The sequence below is a fragment of the Ictidomys tridecemlineatus genome, chromosome 1, assembly GCF_052094955.1.
Source record: "Ictidomys tridecemlineatus isolate mIctTri1 chromosome 1, mIctTri1.hap1, whole genome shotgun sequence".
In the NCBI taxonomy this organism is placed as follows: domain Eukaryota; kingdom Metazoa; phylum Chordata; class Mammalia; order Rodentia; family Sciuridae; genus Ictidomys; species Ictidomys tridecemlineatus.
In genome coordinates, this window is record NC_135477.1 from 20492788 (window position 1) to 20517431 (window position 24644).

General features: G+C 38.2%; 1 protein-coding gene across 1 annotated transcript; it reads left to right on the plus strand.

Annotated features, from left to right (window-relative positions):
* The first annotated feature begins 18363 nt into the window (after nt 1-18363).
* Nucleotides 18364-21573, plus strand: LOC101954496 (actin, cytoplasmic 2). Its single transcript, XM_078052389.1, has one exon. It carries the CDS (start codon nt 18458-18460, stop codon nt 19457-19459), a length of 1002 nt encoding a protein of 333 aa, XP_077908515.1. The 5' UTR covers nt 18364-18457; the 3' UTR covers nt 19460-21573.
* Nucleotides 21574-24644: the final 3071 nt, after the last annotated feature.

Genomic DNA, 24644 nt, shown 5'->3' on the forward strand with positions numbered 1-24644 from the left:
ACATTTCCACTATTATTGTTAGTGGTATTATGTTCATATTTTCTTTTTTGTTTGCTCCTTTGTTTTTGTTTCCTGTGGGGGATACCAGGGCTTTGAACTCAGGGACACTTAACCACTGAGCCACATTCCCAGCCCTACTTTGTATTTTATTTAGAGACAGGGTCTCACTGAGTTGCTTAGTGCCCTACTTTTACTGAGGCTACCTTTGAACTCAAGATCCTCCTGCCTGGAGCCTCTCAAGCCACTGGGATTACAGGCATGCATCACCATACCCAGTCTTGCTCATTTGTTTTTAGTAAGCTTGATTTTTGCCCCAATTCATACTTCCAACTCAAGATGATGTTAAACAACTAGTATGTGTACACATGCAAATATTTCAGTGCATCCATTTATAAGCACACATGCACACATATGTAACCCCCCCCCCAGAAAAGAGTATATTCACATAGTGTGAGCTTTCAGCCAAATCATATGGACAAGAGTGATAGTTACCGAAGTCTAAGGTGTGTGTTGTGGGGAGGCAGATAGGGAAGGTGTTGGTGAAAAGATAAAATTTCAATGTGATAGGAAAAGTTAAAAAGTTCTCCTGTACAACATGGTGACTATTGTTAATAACAGTCTATTGTATTCTTGAAAATTGATGAGAATATATTTAAAGTATTCTCACACAAGAAATGATACACGATGACATATGAAGTGGTATATAGGCTAATTAGCTTGATTTAGCCATTCCATAATCTATACAGATTTTAAAGCAGAATTTTGTACACAATTAATATATAAGTTTTGTTAACTTAGTAAAAAAATGAGTGGAATTTCACTGGGAAACTGTCAGATAAAATATGATCCATCCTTCAGGCATGGATCTTTGAGGGACATACTCCTGCTCTGCTGCTTGAGGGCTGCTCAGCTCTTGGTTTTCCCAGTGATTGTGGAGCTGTTGGTTTTCAAGGTTACCACAGAACAGGAGAGAGGCCAGTGGGAATAAGGCAAGTTCAGAGGGAACAAAGTTCCCGGACTTAACAAAAGTTCAGCCATCTTTATTGAACAGGTACTCCCCAAATTCTTATAGGCATTTGATTACTTCCTAAAATTCTGATAAAAGCTAAGTTTGACCGTTTTTGCTACTTTATTACTTACTTCATGGAAGAGAGAATGTTGAGGTCTTCACTAGACCATTCTCACATTACTCAGATGCAATTTTATTTTTATTACCCTGTAAGGAATGTTTCAATCACCTTCTTCTTGCTTTGAAGTTTTCATCTTTATCAATTTCTTTTTTTTAAAGCTATCTCATTACAATTTTCTTGATTCAGTTTATTTTAGCTTCTTGTCCATATAGGTTGATTTTTTTAAAGAGCCTATTTATTTATTTGTTCTTTTATTTTTATATATTTATTTTTGTCCAGATCCTCTCTCTTTTCTTTCATTGACTCCAACTATCCATATGTGGAAAACCAGACACTGTCTCTGGCTCTTTCATCATTCTCTAACCCTTTATATCTTCCATTTGGAAAGTTTCTATAACTGTATAGTGGGGTTCATTGTTCCTATTTTTCTACTGTGTCTAATTTTATCACATTTCAATGATTTCTTCTTGATTTTAAGATATGATATTGTCACCTGAAGAAATTTTGTTAGCTTTGTTTCTAATCTTTAATGTTTCTCATGGGAATGGGTCACATTTTAACATTTCTTCTCACATCTAGTCAATTTTAATTGCTGTGTATGGTGAATTTTCTGAAGGTTTGTGCTTGATTTTATTTTATGTCTACCTTTCAGGTCACTGGACCCTGGAGCTAGTAAGCAGTTAATTGTGGAAAAGATTAAACCTTTCAACAAAGGAGAATTTCAGAGCAGGCTTCATTTCATTTGTTATTTGCCACAACAAATGTTTCCTGGGTTCATGTTGAATATGCTGGATGTTCAACAGTGACTCTTGACACTGCTGAGCTTTCTCAGCCCTGTGTAAACTCTGAGAATGGTTTACCTCGGAACTTTTTGGTATTTCTGACATTCCCAAATCTCATGGAATTTCATAGGCTTCTTGGTACTAAACCCAAACATCAAAAGGACTCAAATTTAGATCTCTGATACTATTTTTCTAAGGAGAAATCTCCATGGCACTGGGTCCTCAAGTTCTATTTGCCTCAGCAACCCAGAATTCTAACTTCTGTCTCAGAGTCAAATCAAGAATTCAACCACGTTCTATCGAATTGCCCCTTCTGCCCTTCAAACTGTGATCTGGAAAATATCTCAAATCAGAACAATTAAATGTCCCTTTTTTTTTCAGGGATTGTATCCCTGTGTTTCCTGTCAGCCAAAGTCTCAAAACAGGTGCTTCACTAGTTTTGCCTTATTTTTCAGAGGGTTAATTCCAGTTTTCAGCTATAGAATCAAAACTGAAAACAAAAATTCCAGTCACTCCAGTTGATTGATTAAACTCTTTGGTATTTTTTTTATCTTTCTTCCATAAAATGCTTTATGTAATTAGCAATATGAAACAGCACTGAAAAGATTTATTAGCATCAATAAGAGCAAAGACATCCCTTTCTTGCTGGATCCCTTCCCTACTTCCCTATCAACTACTGCAGTAAACAATTTCTTTTGTTTCTTATTTTTCTTGACATAGATTGACCATTAATTTGTTCCTTTCACCCCACCCCACCACTAGCATTGATAATGGTGTTATCTTTTGTTAAGAAAAGTTATTTTATACCTTAATAAGCCAGTCCTACTCTCTTTACATTAGTGCTACTGTATTCAAGGCTAAAATAAGGAATTTTCGTTGTTGTTTTAGGTTGATACCATACAGTATTTATAGGTGAACATCATGAAGGCAAGGGAAATACAGTAGAAGCTCACAGAAGTTCAGGGCCTGTCACTTGTTCAGGGGTCCATGATTGGAGATATATTATGACCCCACCGCCATCAGAAATGAGCCACTTCTCAGTCACCATGTCTTCAAATTCATCTTGGTAAAGTCTCACTTGCTTAAGATTAAACTTGGTAAAGTCTCACTTGCTTAAGATGTGAATTTTCTGGAGGCCAGGAACTTGAACTTTTCCCTGAATAAGTCTTCCAATTACCTGTTCATTTTTCTTTGCTTGGTGCAGATGGATATGACGAGTTAACCAAAATGAACACTAGCCAATAAGCCCCGAGATTTCCCAAAGAAATCCTATGTACCTGTCTGGAGCTTTGATTGAGGACAGTATGCGATCAGAAACAAGGACATCACTTGGAAAGTGCTGTCTTCAAGGATAAGGAGTTTCTTAGTCACTCCAGCATATACCCAGACTTCTGCATCCAAGTTTCAGATTAGATGTAGTATAGTATAGTCATTAAAGTCTCAGATTCTAGATTTAGAAAGACATTGCCATCCGTGATACTTTTAATCATTTAGACTTCTGCAAATTGCAGAAGAATTCTCTAAATTTTACTTGTATTATGGCTTTGGTAAAAGTGTGCTCACTTTATAGACTTTTATTTTTTTTTTGAGAAGTAAATGAGATAGTGGCTATAAACTGATTTGCCTAATATACTTTTTACACAGTAAGCATTCATATTTTGTCAGCATGAGAGAGAGGAAGGAGGAGGAGATAGAAGAAAGAAGAACAGGAAGAGGAAGAAGATAAAGAAGAGGAAGAAAAATAAATGCATGGGGAGAAGACATGAAATGCCAAGAGTCATCAAGAAATATTGTAGTTAGCTTTGGGTGGGCCCTTGAAAACTTAATAGGGGAGTTTACCTAAGCTGTTGTCAAGAACACTTCATCAGCCCATTGCTGCTGATAGGTGAGCTATATAACTTTACTTTTCTACCAGAGGAAAATTGGATGTGTCACTTGTTAATTGCAGAAGTTAAATATCTTGAAAGGCGGTAGGAATAATTCACTAGGGGACATACTCATGCCAGCATTCTGACAACTTCACGTGGGTGCAGTTAATGATGGCCTTATTACAAATTTAATCACATGTAACTATATATATATTTACTGTGGACCTCTGAGGCACCAACCAAAATTAAACCCTAGAAAAATGACAGTACAAAGAATAACGGAGATGAATGTTTTCAGTAGCTCTTTTAAAAATGGTTAATCTTCAGGGAATGCAATAGGAGAGTTTCCCAAACCATACTAACTATTAGGATAGATGAATGTCAACTTCAGATGTGTGAAAGGCTTTATTACTCTGTCTTCGGTCACCCCTTTTTTTTCTTCAGGGTGCTGTTAAGACTGTAAGGCATGACACAGAGTTACCTGCTTTCAGAGCCCAGCGACTATGGAAATGTGTTATGATATATTTTGCTTTGTACAAATCATGAAATTTTATCTGTACATTGCATATCTACATGCATGTACATACACACCAATATGCCTGTTTGTATCTTTATATCACATTGGGAGAGAGAGATCCCCTCAACACCCTCCCCTAGTTCTCACATGGCCTCTTTGACTGGATCTAGGAACCCAGTTGGTACAAGATGTTATTACCAAGAGAAAAGCACCTGTTTTATCAACTGACATGTCCATGAGTACCTTCACCAGAAAGTAAAGTCCAAAGAGATGACCAAAGGTTGATATTTTATAAATTTTTTTGCATAAAAATACATTTTTGAAGGAATAACAGGACAAATGGATCTTGGGACTAAGGTACTAAATTCTACGGATGCTACCAACAGATGTATGAAAGAGCATAGAAATGAGTGGAAGAGAAAGGTTACTTCAGGTTTGTTTCAGCAGCTTCATTGCAGCCCAAATTGTCAGCAATCTGTTGATCCAGATTATTAACCAGCCCCTACACAACGGAAATCTCTCCTGAAGGATTTGCCATGGCTTGCTGAGCATGGGAGAGTGAGACCAAAAAGTCCCTTCTAAAGATCAATAAACCTATTCTGCATAATTTGCCCTAACTTCTTCGACCATAACCCATCTTGCAGGTAAATCACAACCAGGGTCAGATATGCAGCAGCACTGTCTCCTCCCAGATGGTTTCCACCTAATGCTCCACACTTCTTCCTGCAGTCAGGGGCAGAACCTCCCTTGATCCCAGACACTCTGACTCCTGAATATACATACACTGGTGATAGAATCAAGGTTTCATACAGTTGAACAACTACATTATGACTACTGTCACAGCAACTTCTAGCAAATCAGAACTGTGTGTCAGCTGAGAACACACATTGGATTTCCAACACAATAGTGTTGAAATAATCTCAATATCCTAGAAATGAACGTAACAACCATGCTCACTCCATCAACCTTCCAACATACTCCCGATCAAACACCATGCCACAATTTTGTGTCTATAAATATAGTTACTTTCACAACAGCTGGAATAAACTTTACTTAATAACCTGCTAAAAATAAAAATATAATGCCACATGCAGGTGATGTTGGAGCTTATTTCTCTACATTTCCTACTGAGTAAAATTGGACTTCTGCACTATATCATTTGGAGATAGTGACTTAGGAAATATTGTTGTAGCTTAGGGATCATTTTTCCTAACAGACATATTGATTTTATTTTTCATATTATATAGATGTGTACGTAGATAAAGATATAAACAGGTATATTTGTGTGTATGTACATGCATGTAGATATGTAATGTACAGATAAAATTTCATGATTGTACAAAGCAAAATATATCATAAGGAAACACCAGATAGGAAGTCAATTTTATTTGGAACAGATGTGCTGTGGACCACAAGTGTGTGACTTCCTTTTGATATTTAGATGATGAAAGCAATGCCCACACTAAGCTGTCCATCTTAACACTGCCTCCACTTTAATTCCAGAAAAGCAATTGCCCATGAGAAATGTATGCCTTTTCTTTTAATACATCACCATTGTCAGAATATCCCTCACCAATACTACCACGACCAAAGGTGCATAGGAAAAACCTACATTTATAACATGTACCTTAGGGCACGCAACCTAATTGTTGATTAAAAGTGGGGCCAGGAACTGTTTGTTTTGTGCCAGAATTTTACATTTATTCTCTTAATAACCATGCAAGACAGCTCATTTTATAAATTAAGAGGAGATTCAAAAACATTGCCTAAGGATTCAGCTGGTAGTTTACAAAACAGAAATAAGTTTTTTATGTATTCAGAGTTCCTCCACTCTCCATTGCTTCAAGACAAAACTAGGGGTGGGGCTGAATCATTATTGTGCCACGGCAAAAATGACCTGGGTGATATTAAACAGGCAGTGAGATTTATATTAAAGGCAATTGCAACAGGAGAAACTGACCAGAACTGATGCTGGACTCAGTTCCACTGAAACAAACAAAAAAACGTTTTTAAAAACTGGGGTAAGGAGATCCTAGGCCATTTCCATTTACTAATTGATGTTACCCAAAGGAAAAGTCAGCTTTGGCTGGAAGAAGGCAGTTTCACAAGCCAGGGAAGTTAAACTTTTAACCTCACCCCAGAAACTGGGAAATAAGGAAGCTATCTCCCTTGATGATTGCCTTTCAAAGAGATAGTCCTTGGGTCCTGGAGAAAGACATTCTGGTGCAGTAAATCTGGCAAGAGGCTCTTAAAAAGATTTACGTCTCAGCGAGTCAGAGAAAGGGATTTTACAATGAGATCTTTTCCAAGGTAAATGTTCTAAGAAAAGTGAAGACAGGAACCCGCAGGTAGAGAGAGTCTTGTTGGAAGTTTAGTCAAGCCAAGGGGAGCAATGAGGTGGTCTTGGTCAAGAGGTGGCCTCTGTGACGGGCCTCCTGGCTCTTCCTGTGTCTTTTTCCTCTGTCTCCTTAATTTCCTCTTTATTATCTTATCATTGGTGAATAATAAGAACAATGTAAAATATAACTCATGCAAATGCTATAAATAGCTCACTATTGAGATTATTTTTTCTTATTGATTATGGCCCTGGTGCCCCAAAAAGCCATCTCTCTGGGCACTTCATCCTAACATCTCCCAAACCATTCTTTCAGTGATTCTTCATGTCCTCCAGAGCCCATAGCTTAGCATAGACTGTCTAAAAACATGTTGTTGTTGCCATTGCTTTTTTAAATCATTTATCTTGACAGTTTTTATTGATGTATTTCATTGTCTTTTGTTCTAATATTTGAAGAATGATATTTTAGGAAAATCATGTGCAATGGGTGCTTAGATTCTACGTGAGATACTCATCTTGCTTTCTCAACTGCACAGTTGTGAAAATGAAGGCACTGCTGGGCAAAAGAGGTTCTTAAGGATACCTAGAGCCTTTGGGTTTCACTAGCTGCATCTCCTCCCGACACACACTCCCGCCCTTTTTCTTCATGGCTCCACATTCCTGTTTGCCTTTCCCTGGTTCTTTCTTGGTTCCTGGTGAACCCACAAACAGGTAACCTCCATGGCTAGCAGCAAGGCAGAAGGGAACTAAATTTAACAGGCCTATTTCATACTCCACACTGACCACCATGCAAATACCTCTTCTGGGTCAATGTCATTACCTTGAAAATGCCATTACCTTGATCTTAGAAGATGGGCACATTACACAAACATGAGCCGTCAAATGAACTTTAGCTATGACAGAAGATCAGAAGAGGGGATAAACGTGTCATTAGCAGGGGAGCCCAGGTTTCTGTCTACCAAGGAATAAGACTATCTGCCCCTAGTATAATAAGCAAAATTGGAAACACTGGAATATTCATGAAGGGAACAGAAGAAAGGATTTACAACCTAGAGCTCTAGTGTCATGAATACTGTGCTTCCAGAATAGAGGGGAAGAAAAATGAGCATGAATGAAGGCAATGTCTATCTTCAAGTTTTGTTTTTCCTTTTGCTTTTTGTGACATTAGCTTATAAAATGAGAATGTGAGAAACATAAATATAAACATATGTGTTTTGTATAGTACATAGAACCTTTCAAGGCCATATATTTGTCTTCCAGGAATATCTTTGTGAAAAATCAGTGAGAGTCCTATTATTATTGGACTGAGTGACAGAGGGAGTACAGTGACTTCAAGGCTGGAAGTAGAAGTTAACCTCCGTACAGTGTCACTGTCTAATAATATTGTTTCCTCATTCATGCATGAGGTTCAGAGTTCAATCATCACTACCACACTTTGATAATATTTCCCTGATGGGATGAAGACAAGCAAAACAGTCCACTCACAGAAGATGTGCCAACAATGGCAAGAGAATCCTCAGGGCCATAAATTGTGTTAATGGGAATGAGGCCCTTTGCTTATTGTTACAGTTTAAGTAGTTTGTCCCCTCTGAATTTCATGTTAAAATTTAACACCCATCATGAGATCTTAAGAGGTGGGACTTTAAAAGATAATTAGGACTCTGTCCTCGTGAATGGATTTATAAATTCATGTGATTGATGGATTCTCTTAAGGGTAGATCTGTACTAGGAGCCAGTTTGACTAGGTCTCTTGCACACTCTCTATCTCTCACCTCAGGACTCCTAGCAAGGAAGTCATCAACACATGTGGCCTGTTGGCCCTGGGCCAGAACTGTGAGCAGAGATGAACCTCTTTCCTTTACATTATATATAGTCTATGGATTGTGGTAATAGCAGAAAATGGAGAAAGACCTTTACCAAGATCTCAGTGACCCTCTACATTCTTTGTTACTGCTAACTCTCAACCAAAGATTTTTTTTTTTTGCTTTCCCCCTTAGAATGTATATCAAATAAGTTAGCAGAGGAGATGACTAGATAGGACACAATAAATGCACTAAAAATGTTTCCATGAAATCCAGCCAATGACACTGCTGAATTCTTTATGAAGATATATGAAAAAGGAAACAAATTTCGTTTGTGAATATAAATTATTTAAAAGAACAAGTTGATAATTTACATAATAAAAGTACAGAAGAGATAAAACTATTTTCCATTATACTTTACTTTTGTGCTCTAAAACAGTACAATTTCAATTTCCTGTAAATAACTTTTATTTAATGACATAATCCAGCTCATCCATATTCTTGAATCACAGTACAATAAACTAGAGATGAAATGCTGTACAGTCCTTATGGTCAAGGAAAACATTCGGTAAATAGATGAGTTATAAGAACAAGAGGAACATTCCAAAAAGTAATGAAGCAGAGTTCTGTTTATAATTCTACTGTGAAAAATAAATAATTTTTAATATGGTCAGAGTTAAATATAAAAACAATGCTTAAGAAAATAACTGATTTGAAAGGATAAGATATATGAAAATACAATTTCATGGATACAAATGCCTTAATTAGAATAGATCATCACACTGTTAAAAAATCATTGTCATTGATGAATAGAACTGTGCCAAATAGATTTGGCCATTATTTTTCTGTGTTTCTACTCTAAGATAGAGGCCAGTAACTATATAGGACACACAATTAGCACTCATTGGTCACCAATATTTATGTTGGTACATAGTCACCTTTTCTTTTAAAACTCTTCCCACGTGAACTTCCTTCATCTGTGGTCAGAAATGTTATTTGGAAGCCTGTGGACTTAGTTCATTTTGATACAATTTCCGGGTTGGTTCAAAATATTTGCTCATAAAACTGTCCCTTCCTTTTGAATTTCATGTTAGATGAACCTGCCTATGGCTACATTTCCCCATTTGTCTCCTGCTCTGCTTCTCCCCTTCATGTAGAAATCAGGATAGCTCCAAGTGTTCTCATTTTCTTTGCCTGTACCACAACTCTGCTTCCAGATGGAGTAAAACACATGAGCACAGCACTTACTATGGAGAATTACAAAGCACAGTATTTTTTTCCTCATTATATATACGACAGAGAAATCCAGAGCAGAAATTTTATTCCTGATACCTAAAAGCATGCAGATCTTTGTTTTAGTCCCTTTTGGAATGAAAAATTTTTTTAACCAAAGAAAAGAATAGGAAAAAAGAGGAAGAAGGGGGGATGAGGAAAAGAGGTAGAAAGGAAGGAAGGAAAGAAAGCAGAGGCTGGCATTTTTTTCTATCCTTTTTGCCATTTGGCTATTACAGCGTTCATGAGCAATATCCATCTCCTACCTCCCTTCCATTTCTAGCTCACCAGCCAACCAAGAAGACTAAAGAGGGTGGATATACCCATTGTGACTTGTTTACTCTGGAGAAAGTTCCTATTTTAGGGTTGAAATTAAACCATATATTATATTAGTGGCTGAGTAAAGGTGCCATGCCTGCTAGCCAAGCTTTTTAGGAAATCTGCTGAGGGCCATTACCAAGTAGGAATGACGCATCGAAATTTCCTTGCCAAGCGTACCCCATGCTGCTTAGAGGACATTCGATGGGACATTGTATGCATGCTTTAATAAAGTGACCTTGCTCAAGGACCAAGGCGGATCCGGGTTTAGAGCTGATCAGGTTTGAGGAAGTAACCAGCTCCTTGAGTTTAAGGCGTTGCCAGTTTAAGATAATGGGTTTTAGGGAAGTTGGAGATTGAAGATTATTGCTGGGATTACGGTGTTCCTGCTGCTTGTTTCCGTTGAGTTCTTGTGAGATTAAAATGGGATTTGGAGATAGCCTCGTGGAGTAGGTGAATTGTGTGGGAGACGGGAGAACACGATTGTCCCTGGACCTGTGTGGAGGCGGTGTGAGAGCGGGAATAAAGAATTGCTGTTTGAATCTACAAAGTGTGGGTGCCTCCTGAATCTTGTGCCAAGCCCAGACATTGGCAGAAATCTACAGGATGAGGGACGTCCCAGCTGTGGCAGTGAGGGGAGGAAGCTACCCACCCCCCTCATTCTACTCAACATTTATAATGATCGAAACTTTCTTCAATCATTCCCCTTGACTTTATGAGCTGCTTGTTTTCTTGGAAGACATGCTTCATTCCCTTCAAGAGCTCTATGCTCTGGCATTGTTCCTTGGTCTTACTCCAAATAGGTTAGTCCAAAACAGAAAAAAAGAAAAAAAAGAAAAAGAAAAATTCAAGGTGGGTAGTGGTGACATATATTAAGGCAGTTGCTTTCATCTTTTATGAAGCTTGAAGCTAATCGTGAGCTGGATGGTAAAAAAATACTTCATGGTAGAGGTTTGCATTTCTATTCTGTGATGCTCATTGGTGGCTATGAGGAATTGCTATGAACTTCGGTACAGCTCACTGAACATGCCTGCTCTTTGAGGATTAAAACAATTACCACAAACTCATTGCCATCTTCTACAAAATCCCATTGATTTGAAATCCAAGATTTCCATAGTAATTGAGATTCCGGAGACCTCCTGTTGAGATCAGAACATTTATTGAACAGCCTTCAGGGACCCAGTGGTGCAGTGCAAGGCTTGCAATAAATAAACTTTTTTTTCCCCACTTACCTGTCATTTCTCCTCTCTTCCCTCCACTGTATCCCTGTTCTTTCTCCTTCTAACATCTCCTTGTCTAATGCATTCCATTTTTATGTCAGCTGGCTCACCCTTTGCCTAGTTTCTGCCATGAAGTATATGCACCTTGTTATTTAGGGGAAAATGACTGGCTTGTATCTTCCAAGAGCAACTCTACCTGTTATATGTAACGACTTGCTGTTCTCCACTGGCTCTTTGAATCAAATGTCCCACCAGGAACTTCTCTTCTACTTCAAACCATCTTCCTCAGCATTTATCATCCCAGGAAATGGCATCACTGTCCCCTTTGCCACATAAGCACAGAAGTCTTTCCATGTTTTTCTCTCTCAAATCAAATTGTTATCAATAGAGGTATGAATAGTACAAAGTCGTTGATTCTATTCTTGGACCTTGTTATTTATATCCCCACGGTCACCAGTATAATTTTATTAAAATGTAAATAGAATTGTATTTCTTCCTGGTTTAAAAATCCCATGGTGGTTTCCTAAATCTCAGAGTATGAAACTCCAACTCCTTCCTACCAGGCTCTTCATACCCTAGTGTTTCCCCAGTTCACCCTTAGATTCCAAATCCAACTAAAGTGTTCTGCTTCCTAATGACTCTGCACCTACATGGTTTCCTCTTCTTACAAAGATTCACAAATGCTTTTTGCCCTGAAAAATCCAGTATGAGATCATAAAATAAGGCTCAGAGATCACTTCCTATCCTTTTCACTTTATAGACTAATGATTTTTTCATTTTGGTTTTATTATTTGCCCTTTACTAAGCTATTTTTTCTAATCCAATATTTTCTTGTTTTTTTTTCCCATGAAAATGTGAACTTACGATGGCAGGGACTATAATTTAATTTTTCTTTATTTATGGGGACTGGCTTTGTGTATGGTACTTTCTCTTTCTCCTTTCTCTCTCTCTCTCTCTCTCTCTCTCTCTCTCTCTCTCTCTCTCTCTCTCTCTCTCTCTCTCTCCTCCCATGTGATTGAGTGAAGGAAATCGTATATTCTGCACTGATGTTCATGTTTGTCAACATATGAATATAGAGCCCATATACATATGTGAATATATGTGATATATATAGGAGAGACATAAAATATTTTTGCTACTATAATAAAAGTACCTTATACTCTGAAGTCTATAAGCAATAGAAATTAATTTCTTTAACAGTCATGGAGGCTCAGCAGTTCAAGAGCCAACTCTGGTAGATTTTGTTTCTCTTGAGGGCCCACTTCTTGTTTCATAGATGATGATCTTTTCGTCGTGTATGGTTGTGTGGTGGAAGGAGAAACAAAATCACTGAAGTCTGTTTTATAAGGGTATAAATCTCATTTATGAGGGGTTACACCTTCATGGCCAAATCACCTCCCCACTATATTGGAAATTTGGTTTTAATATATACATTTTTGGGGGTCCACAAATATTCAACATTAGTTGAGCAAGTAACTCAATGAAATAAAAATTTTTGAAAAAGGAGGAAACTTTCACTTTTGGCTGAGGAGTAACTGAAACCAGATTTAATTTCCAGCCCAAAATAAATTAAAAGCTTGAAAATAAAATGCATGAAACAGAGGTTTTCAGGACATTGGACATCAGGCCAAGGAAGACAGTCACCTTTCAAACAAGATAAACAAACAAACAAAACACAAGGTGAACTCTGTGATGAACAGCTGTGATTAACAGCTTGATGCATAGAGACCATGTCTGAGTCATGGCACAGCAGGGTGATCCTAGCACAGCCTGCTGGTGCCCTTCTGGTGACACAGGACTTCAGAGCCCAAGGGCTTCAGCAGCCAGAGTTTGTAGGGCGAATACAGGAGAAGAGGGAACTGAGCGTAAGACCATAAATGTCGAGGTTTGTTTTATCTGTTTAATGAATTGTTGTTATTAATATCATTAAAATGGTTCTCTGGATTCTTGAAATACTATTTGCCCTGAATTCTATATTATTCTTGCAGTTTTATATGGCTACTCCAGGGTTCACTTAATTATTAGAATGATATATCATTTCCCATCCTTTTACTTTTAGCCTGTTTATGTCCCCATACTTCAAGTGGGTTTTACATAGACAATGAACATTAGTGTCTTGGTGTTTGAGTTAAAATGATAATCTTATAATTGGACTATTTAAGCCATTTAATTTAATGTAATTATTGACAGAGTTGGGTTTTATATTTACCTTTTTGTTTCCTATTTTCTCACTTGTGTATTTTTTTAATTATTTTTATTCTTCCCCTTCTCTTGAGCTTTATACATCTAAGCAGTTTCTAGTTAAAGAATGGTAGCTTGCAAAGTAAAATTGTGATCTAAAATGATTCACTTTTTTATTTATTTACACATGACAGTACAATGATCTTAACATACATTTGAATCAAATGGGGTATAATTTCTCATTTTTCTGAGTGTACAGATTGCAGAATCACATTGGTCATGCAGTCACGTATATACATACAGCAATACTAGTGTCTATTTTATTAAAATGATTCTCTTTATTATGAACATTTTATTGTGAAAAAGTCAAGCGTTTGGATACTAAGAAATCATTCAGAAAGAACATATTTGATTCCTCAATTAAAAGAAGAATACTTCCCTGTTAGTACAGCCTGGAAAGGAAACAAGTAGACCTGCAGGACAGGAGTAAAGACCAAGAAGATGTAGAGAGAGATGGATGTAGATAGAGATGTACACACAATTTTGACATTTGGATCCCTAGTTTGGAGTGTACATAAGACTTTGCTCCAAGAGCTTTCCAGTTCATTTCCTGACATAGCATTACTCTTTCAGAAACTTTATTTTGACTGTAGCACATGATAAGACATACTGATTTTTCACCCTGTTCCCCTTGCGTATTTTTCTTTAAATGTCTTACACCCTGTCTGTCTTTCCCCTCATGTCTCCTGGAGGCAATACCGCAAAGTTCTAAGTTGAAAGAAAAGAAAAGAAGCACTGGTTTTGTAGGTCTTACCTTACTTACTCTGAAGTAAATAATCAGAGAAAATAATAATTTTAAAAACAAAAATGGACAGAAAGAAAAACAAAAGGAGGCAGTTAGAGCCAAAGCCCGAAATCATTCTAGGCCAAAGTCAATTAACAACTTTACATGTGTTATTTACCTCTATGAGGGACTGCAATTCCACTGGCACTGGAATCGTGCAGAAATGTGAATGCTCTTAAGACACTGATGCACACTGCTCAGAAATGAGAGGAATAGGGATTTATCAAGCCTTCCCCAATGGGCTGTCCATCCACAGTGATGATTTCTGAGGTCTACTTCATTTGGATAAGCTTTCTGATTTTATGTATTGATGCATAATGCTAAGTGAAGGGAGAGGGAGAAAAATAATAATAAATGACTTGTGGGCTATATCATATGCAGATAAAAGGAGAGCCCATGAACAGAATGTCCAAGGTATCCCTAAAGAACAGAAAGGTAGGCACGTACATATCATGTTATAAAATGTATCTTCAATATTAAAATTAGTCGTATTATTAAGTTGCCCAATTTAACTGCTAATTGAGGTATTGCTGAGGAATTCCACTTACATCCTCAATGAATTTCTATTATTTCTGTTTCTGAAGGTCACACAAGAGGGAATAATCATCACAAGAGTGTTTTTCTAATTATATTGTTTTCTAGAAATGCTTGGCAACTTTACATATATGACAACCACTTTTAAAAAATGCCACTAGGACTAAGGAGTTTAAAACAAAACAAAAAAAAGTTAACTATGGTTCATAAAATATGCATTAAGGTGCTTGGAGTAAGATTGAAAAATAGGAAGAAAAGGTATGCTCCCAGCAGACAAATTATTGCTGACATTTTAAATAATACCAAGACCTCAATCCATTTTGCATGTCAAAGAATAGGCATTTAATTTGTTCAGGTTACTTGGTTAAGTCTTATATTTCTTATGGAACAAGTTCAAGGATATTTAAAATAAAATGAAAATCTATATTATTATAGAAAGGGAAGTGACTGATAGTTGACTTTTCCAATCAGATTAAGGTAAGAAAATTACATGCAGTAAGTGAGTCCCTATCATAGTTTCATTGATACAGCTTTTTTTTTCTTTTTCAGAAAATAGAAAAAAAATCAAAATATTAGCCAACTTGTACTTAGAGGTTATCCACCTGACTGCACATAAAATTAAATTCTGTATTTCTACTTGTCCTAATTGGTGAGGTTTAACTAATTGTAACATCTCTGAATTTTCCTTAAGATAAATTCTATCGCACTGAACTGCTGATGTTTAATGTATGGAGGTCATCTAATGTGTTACTGAGTCTCTCTCTCATGGCAAGAGGTATAGACAGAACTGCATTCAATATGAAATACAACTCCACAGATCAAGTGGAGTTGACAATATTCCGTTACGGCATTTCACTTATATGAACATTATATAACTGAAGTATATAAAGTTCAGTTAGCTTGAAAAATTTCAAACTTTAAGAGAATTTGTGCCCAGCACCGTGGCGAATGCCTATAATCCTAGCAGTTTGGGAGGCTAAGGCAGGGCGATCAAGAGTTCAAAGCCAGCCTTAGGAATTTAGCGAGGCCCTAAGCAAGTCAGGGAGACCCTGTCTCTAAATAAAATACAAAAAGGGCTAGCAATGTGGTTCAGTGGTTATGTGTCCCTGGGTTCAATCCCTAGTATCAAAAACAAAAACAAAAACAAAAAGGAAGAGAGAGAAGAAATTACAAATACCCTTACAGAACATCAAAAGGAATAATTTTTGCAATAATATTTAGTTTTCTTTAGTTATTTTGTAAGTAAAAATTTCCTTTTATGGTATGGTTAGGTGGAGAAGTTTTTCATACACTTTTATATTTTAATTCATGCCTTAATTCTTACGTAGAGAAGGAAAGAGAAGAGAAAGGGACAGATTGAAAGAGAGAGAGAGAAAGATTAAAATATGAAGTGGTTATACAGAAACATGAGGCTCTTTGGGAAGGTATTTTAATTTTATTTTTTCTTCTTTTCTTTTTTTATAAGTGAGGAAGAAAGCAAATTAAGTTTTAAAAGAGTTGATACCTCAAGTACAAATATTACCTAAAAGAGTGAATTGTGCTGATCTAACCTATCCTGATCAGATTTTTTTTTTTTTTAATATGAGGGATTGAACCCAGGGAACTTAATCACTGAGCTATATCCCCCAGCCCATTTTTCTTTTTTCTTTTGAGATGGGGTCTCACTAAATTGCTTAGGGCCTCACAAATTTGCTAAGGATGGCTTTGAATTTGTGATCCTCCTACCTTAGCCTCCTGAATTGCTGTGATTACAAGTGTGTGCCACCACATCTTACACATTTTTGGATACCACTTCAGGATAGCTTATATTTGTGAAATAAAACTTACTAAAGCTTTTGCTAGTCTAGAATATTATCTACCACTAAAGTGTGCAATCAATCACAATGGACTATCATAAGCTGTCTAGCTTATTTCCAAGTTATTATAGAAACATAGATATGTAAAATCAAGATAAATTGGGCCTTAGAATGCCTACATTGTTAACCATTAGACAAATAACTGAAAGCTTATTTTTGAGGCAAAAAAAAAAAAAAACATCTGAGTCTCAGCCAATCACAGCAGCACAGCTTTATTCAATCTCAGATGGCCAACAGTTCAAACTGTGTTCAAATAAAGCAAGCACAGAGTTGTAATCAGTTAGCTGCTTCTCTATGTCATTTAAATTTACTTAAATGCTTTCAGATCTCGTTGTGACCCTGTGGCTGGTTCTGAGAGCTGCCCAATTCTAGAATCACAAATAAAAGTTGATTAAGATCAGTAAGACTAGATGCTTTGCAGGTTTGTCTTTTTATGGAACATTAAATGAATTGATAAAAGGAACAAGTGTATGTTCACGCATCAAAGATAAATGAGTTTCTCACTGGGTCCTGCTGATTTATTAACATGGGGTGACAATGATTCAACTCAGATTGAGGAAAGTCATGTTCAAGTTTGCTGAGCTTATAGCTAGGGGGCTTCTACAGGTTAAGGGCTCAGTGCCACAAGACTGTTCCTCACTTCAGATGCCAATAGAAAATTTCAAGTTGCAACCTGTACTTCTAACGACCTGCTGGAGTTCCTGTGACCACCGTCTTTGGAATGAATTAATTTGTCAGAGTGGCTCAGAGAATTTAGGAAACATTTTACTTATGTTAACTAACTTACTATAAAGGATATTGCAAAGGATACAGCCAGAGAGCCGATTAGATGAAACACATAGTGTGAGGTATGAGAGAAACAGCCTAGAGTCCCCTGCCTTCTCTCAACACACCAACCTCCAGGGACCTCCTCATGGTCAGCTGTCCAGAAGTTTTCTGCACACTGTCATTTTGGGGTCTGTTTTATTCAGCCCCCAAAATACCTGACCAAAAATAATTTTAGAGGAGGAAAAGTTTATTTTGGGGCACATGGCTTCAGAGGTCTCAGTTCTTAGATGGCCTATTGTATCATCTCAGGGCCTGAGATGAGGTAGAACATCAGGGCAGAAGTGAGTGGCAGAGGAATACATCTGGGAACATGGCACCAGGAAGCAGAGACTGATTCTATCTTCCAGGGACAAATATATACCCCAAATGCATGCCCCCAATGACCTTCCCACCTTCAGTTATGACTCAATTCATCCTTATCAGGGGATTAATTCACTGATTGGGTTAAGACTCTTATAACCCAATCATTCCACCTCTAAACCTTCTTGCTTTGTCTCACATAGGAAATTTGGGGAGAAACCTCACATCTGAACCATAACAGAACCTTATGGAAGTTTCATTACATAATTATGATAAATTAAACCATTGACCACTGGCTAGCAACTCCCACTCTAGCCCCTGTCCCCTCCTAGTTCTGTCTCATGACAGGGCCAAGAAGTAATGACACCACAGTAGCCAATAAACACACCCAGAACCCCAATTTTGGTTTCTAAATACCATTCTCTAATAAGAAGAGTTAGGACTGCTGAGATCACGTCCACCCAGCGAGTACAGTCCCCTCGCCGTCCCACCGCTGCCGTTCCACCGCTGCCGGTCCACACTGGCCACGGATTTTGCCACGGAAGACTACATCGATATCGCCGCCCTCGTCCTTGACAATGGCTCAGGCGTGTGCAAGGCCGGCTTCGCGGGTGAGGACGCCCCCCGGGTCGTCTTCCCCTCCATTGTCGGGCGCCCCCGGCACCATGGCATGTTGATGGGCATAGGCCAGAAGGATTCCTACGTGGGTGATGAGGCCCAGAGCAAGAGAGGCATCCTGACCCTCAAGTACCCCATTGAGCATGGTGTCGTCACCAACTGGGACGACATGGAGAAAATCTGGCACCACACCTTCTACCATGAGCTGCGCGTGGCCCCCGAGGAGCACCCTGTGCTGCTGACCGAGGCCCCACTGAACCCCAAGTCCAACCGTGAAAAGATGGCCCAGATCATGTTCGAGAGCTTCGGCACCCCGGCCCTGTACGTGGCTCTCCAGGCCGTGCTGTCCCTCTACGCCTCTGGCCGCACCACCAGCATTGTGATGGACTCTGGCGACGGGGTCACCCACACAGTGCCCATCTATGAGGGGTATGCCCTCACCCACGCCATCTTGCGCCTGGACCTGGCCGGCTGGAACCTCACGGGCTACCTCATGAAGATCTTGACCGAGCGTGGCTACAGCTTCACCACCACAGCCGAGCGCGAAATCGTGCGCGACATCAAGGAGAAGCTGTGCTACGTGGCCTTGGACTTCAAGCAGGAGATGTCCACGGCGGCCACCAGCTCCTCCCTGGAGAAGAGCTACGAGCTGCCCGACGGCCAGGTGATCACCATCGGCAGTGAACGGTTCCGCTGCCCAGAGGCGCTCTTCCAGCCTTGCTTCCTGGGCCTGGAATCCTGCGGCATCCACGAGACCACCTTCAACTCCATCCTGAAGTGTGACGTCGACCTTCGCAAGGACCTCTACGCCAACACAGTGCTGTCCGGGGGCACCACCATGTACCCAGGCCTTGCCGACAGGATGCACAAGGAGATCTCGGCCCTGGCGCCCAGCACCGTGAAGATCAAGATCGTGGCTCCCCCCGAGCGCAAGTACTCCGTGTGGATCGGCGGCTCCATCCTGGCGTCACTGTCCACCTTCCAGCAAATATGGATCAGCAAACAGGAGTACGCCGAGGCCGGCCCCTCCATTGTCCACCACAAATGCTTCTAAGGCAGACTGTTACTTTGCTTTTCTGGACAAAAACCTAACTTGCTCAGAAAACAAGATGAGATGGGTATGGCTGTGTTTGTTCTCTTTTTTTTTGTTTTGATTTTTACTTTGTTTTGTTTTGTTTTGGCCGCATTGGACTCGGATTTAAAAACTGGAGCGGGAAACCGTACAGGAAGGTGACAGCATTGCTTTTATGTAAATTATGAAATATGATCTTTTAAAAGTCTTGCCTTAATACTTTTTGAATTTTGTTTTATTTTTGAATGGTCAGCCGTCGTGAATCCCCTCTTTTTGTCCCCCAACTTTAAAGATGTATGAAAGTTCTTTGTCTTCCTGGGAGTAGAGGAGGGATTACCTGTACAGTCTTCCGACCAGTTCAGTAAAAATACACACCTAAAACCAAACAAACAACCAAAAATAAAGAATCAGGGATCCTCCCACAGATGGATGATTCTAGATCTGAGAAAAGGAAAATACATTATAAGCTTCTCACATCTGGTTACCCCAAATGGTAAAAAGTCCCGTGAATGAAAGAAAACTTGGATGCAGGTCAGAATGCAAAAGCTTCAAAGAATGACCAACAGAATGAAAAACAACAAAATTGAATTATAACATAAGGAGTAAAATAAACATAAGTCCATATTTGTAAATAAATTGACAACAAACACAATAATGGAGAAGAATGGATATATTTTCCTTATATTAGAATTCCAAATAATAATACATTGGAAAATGGGGGAAATAGAAAATCACAATTATGATTAATAATTATTCCTCAGTAATTATTAATGCAGGCAATATACCCTGAGGAATACTCAAATTAGTGGGCAAAATTTTAGGAACATATAGGATATTTGCAGAGCTTGTAAATATCTCTGATCAAATGTGTAATTATTATTGTTGTGGATTTAACCTATGTCTGCAAATTATTTGATATTCCCCTCTCTAGAAAGTAAAGATTAATTCCCTTCCCTGAGTGTGGGTTGGACTTAATCATTTCTACCAAATGTAATAGGGAAAGGGCATAATATTCTTGTTAAGAAATATGTGACAAAACTGCAAATAAATTACAGACACTCCCTTAACCAAGCAATCATATCTAATGTCATCGGTAATGAGCCAAGGGGATATCATGTCACAAATACTCAGATGTCCACTAGAAAGAGCTTCCAAAGAACAAAGCTGGAATAATATGAGCAACTAAAGTAACATGCATTGATGGTCACTTCTCTTCTATAGTCTTTTTTCCAAAAATCCATAATCAAAGTTTAAAAATGTCACTAGCCAAATCTACAATGAGGGGCAGTCAAAACACACATGACCAGTACTTTTAGAAGTGTCAAGTTCATGAAAGGCAAGGAAGACCATAAGAAACATCACAGATCGAATCTCATGAGAACTCAATGTGATATGACATACAGGATCCAATACTGGACAAGAAAAAGGACTTAGTGGGAAAACAATTGAAATCCAAATAGAATGTGGTTTAGTTAACAGAATTTATATTAAGGTTTAACGTCTTAGTTTTGATAAATGTACTATGGTTACTTAAGAGGTTAATATTAGAGGAAACTGGATGAAAGATATACAGGAATTTATTATCTGTGAAACTCTTCTGTAGTCTAAATTATCTACAATAATTTAAAAATAAAAGTCAAATTTAAAAAGTTACTTTCCAAGAATGCCTTTTAAACTTGTTCCAGCCCCCATGGGTCTTGTTCTTCAAACCCTTATTCTGATGGAGTTTTCTCATATTTTGTTGAAGTGTTCTACATTTAGATTCATGGGGGATATTGATTGTAATTCCTTTTCTTATTGAGTCATATGGCTTTGATATTAGACCAATTATGTTTGGAAATTTTCTCTTCACTCAGTTCTTTGGAAGAATTTGAGAAGGAGTGTTGCTAAATGTAATGCTTTTTAAAATTGTCTGGTAGAATTCATCAGTAAAACCAGGCCTTGCAAAGTCAGCGACAAATGGCATGAGTGGACATTTTTTTACTGTGTGTTCAGTATACACTTCTCCTTAAAGTAGAAAACAATCCCATATACTTTCAGTGTAAATCACTGTTTCTTAACATTGTCACTATTAAATCTTGGACCATATATATAAATCTTTTTTTGTAGGAGTTTGTCTGTATATTGGATTGTTGGTTTCTTCCCACAGCTATTAGGACCCAAATACCCCCAAACACTACTAAATATTCCTGGAAGGGCAAAATTTCCCCTCGGTTAAGACCCACTAATGGAAATTGACCTTTTAACATAAGGTTGTTTGTCAGTATTTCATACGATAAAGTTTTGGATGAGAGTTCTTTCAAATTGAGCAGTGGTTATGTGCAAGAATGGTTAGCAAAACAGTTCTTGAAGGTGGAAATTTTGTCTATATTCATGTAATATACCCAAAGATTAGCACATAATCAATGGTCAGGAATGTATTTGTGAATTAACCAAAATGTAAATGAAGTCAGAGAAGGTCTTTAGCTTGTAAACAGGTCTTAGTAGTTTTCTTTAAATTCCTTGTGAATGTATTCTTTGGGAGAAGGATTAGACTTCTATTTGACATTATGTTTGCATCCCAGAGCAGTCAATATAACTTGAGTCAAAGGAGTATCATTTAGAATAAGGAAATATGCTATATGATCTCTGCAGTTTTAATTCTATCAACATATCCTTTCTTATCTAGAGTAGGAATCTACAATCTCTTATTCACCATCATTTTTTTCTGCAAGCAAAGTGACTGCTAAAGAGTTGACACTTTTTTTAAAGAGAGAGAGAGAGAATTTTTTTAATATATATATATATATATATTTAGTTTTCGGTGGTCACAACATCTTTATTTTATTTTTATGTGGTGCTGAGGATAGAACCCAGCACCCTGCGCATGCCAGGTGAGCATGCTACTGCTTGAGCCACATCTCCAGCCCCAAGAGTCGACATTTTCAATTACGTAAGTGCATGTTGGATAAGCTTAGAAATTTTCAAATGTAGTAGGCTTCCCACTATTATAATCATTTTGGCCCTCCATTAGTGATTACACAATGTGGGTCTCATAAGAGGGGAATCAGGCATAAGATTAGGGGTGAACTAGATTTGTAGAAGGCTATTTTTCTAATGTGACTGTGAGCTTTTAGAATATCACTTAATTTGTGCTCTAATTTTCCTAATCTTTACAGGGGTTTTAGAAAAAATCTGTGCTCAAATTTACAGAGAATTCCTGGAAAAATTAAGATCCAAGTCAGGTGAGAAACTAGATCTCTCATGCTGGCACCATGACATAAACCTCTTATTAAGTTTTGAAGGCACTGGAAATTCCTTTCCTGTATTCTCCTTGCAGACATCCCACTCTGACTCTGCCCCGTTATATAAATTTCAGAATTTGCAGTTTCCTCAGACCTGAGGTAGGAATCCCACTTTATTAGGGACTAACTGAATGAAGTTTTCTTCCTAAATGTTGGCTGATTATGATGTACCTTGGGGGGAATATGCCACAGAAGCCAAGCCATAAACAGTAAAATTTAAGTTGTTAAGTATTGTTGAAGTGTTGCTCCAAAGTGCCGTATGAGAATTCTGCATTGTGGTGTGAGCATTCTCGTCCTTGTGGATACATTCACAGAGCAAACCAAGAGCAATAATAGCAGTGTCTTCAGAGCTTTCCAGCTCCCAGAGCACTTTTATCTGGGGACAAAATGACACCAGTTGAAATTCCTTTTCTGGTGGAAATATTCTGTTATTAGAAGACATCCCCAGAGCAGCATCGTCTGTCACCACAGAAGAACATTTTCCTTTTATTTATTTTTTATTTTTTTTATTTTTTTACATTTTCCTTTTAAAAATAGCACCTGCTGAGCTCTTTTTAATCTGCCTGGAAATGATTGTGTGCCATTTGGGCATTTGCCTGTTCACTTAATCTCCCATGCACATATTGCTGAACAGAAACGTAATTTACTGTTTTCATTTTTTCTTAATTTAAATATATTATCAGCTTTTGAGTGCAAACAGAAATAACAATTAGCAGAAAATAATGGTTGCAGCAAGCTAAAAGATCTGCAATGGAGACTGTAGTAGAGTGTAAAAAAAGTAGCTGCAATATTTTTCAGTGTCTTCTATTAAAAGATGGGATTTGAAATCCCCAATGAAAGATGCCACTGTTTTGTGGCTTAAATTCGCCTGTGTGGTACACTTGACCTTGTTCACGTTTATGTGTAGCTTTGGCTATTACGACCTTCATATCCGTGTATTCTTGTGAAGAAGCTGAAACTTGAGGTCACCATTTTTGCCGCAGCCGACAACCTGCCAAATGTCTGACTTGGGAGTGAGTCCATTGTAGGTCACCCAACTGCCAGTCAATCTGCCAGCTACTGTCAGCTAACTCATAACCCAGCTGAGCTCAGCCAAAGGAACTGTCCAATCAACCCCCAGAATTTTGAGCTAAAAATGTGTGATGTTTTCAGTTACAAAATTTGAGTATGGTTTATTATGTAGCAAAGGGTAACTGATACAGAAATGAGGCACTACAAGAACAGATTTAGATCTTATGTGGGTTTTTTCCCCCCTCCTCTTTTAGAATATAACCTTACCTGCAATAACCTCAACTATTTTGTTCCTGGCTATATCTCCCAATATCTAGAATGGAGCATGGAAAAGAATTAGTGAACTCAGTTTAGGGACAAATACTTTCAGCATGGTAATGTCTTAATTCTACAAGATCCTATCTTTTTTTTTTTTTAAATATTTTATTCTCAAGCTTTAGGTGGATTCAATACCTTTATTTTACATTTATGTGGTGCTGAGGATTGAACCTGGTGCCTTGTGCTTGCTAGGCGAGCACTCAACCACTGAGCCACAACCCCAGCCCCAAGATCCCATCTTTTTATACCCTAAGAAAACTGTTTTTGAAGGGCAACCTCCACTTCCCAGTTCTTGTTGCGTACACTTTGAGTCTTTCTTTCATCCTGAGTTTAAACCACACACAACAAGTTATCAGGCAGCCTGTCCTCTTCTTCTCCCCCTACTTTCCCCTCTCTCCCTCTCCCCTACTCTCCCCCGACAGCTCCTCTCTTTTTCTCCCTCTCTCTCTCCTCAACTCCCTCTGTTTATCAACAAAGTAGAAGTTAATATCTAGTATGTCTTACCCCAGTCCTCACCAACGAAAGGCAACTGGTTACAATGGTTTTAGAGTTTG

Coding starts and splice junctions, on each gene's coding strand:
- LOC101954496 (XM_078052389.1), top strand. CDS start 18,458: ATGTTGATGGGCATAGGCCAGAAGGATTCCTACGTGGGTGATGAGGCC.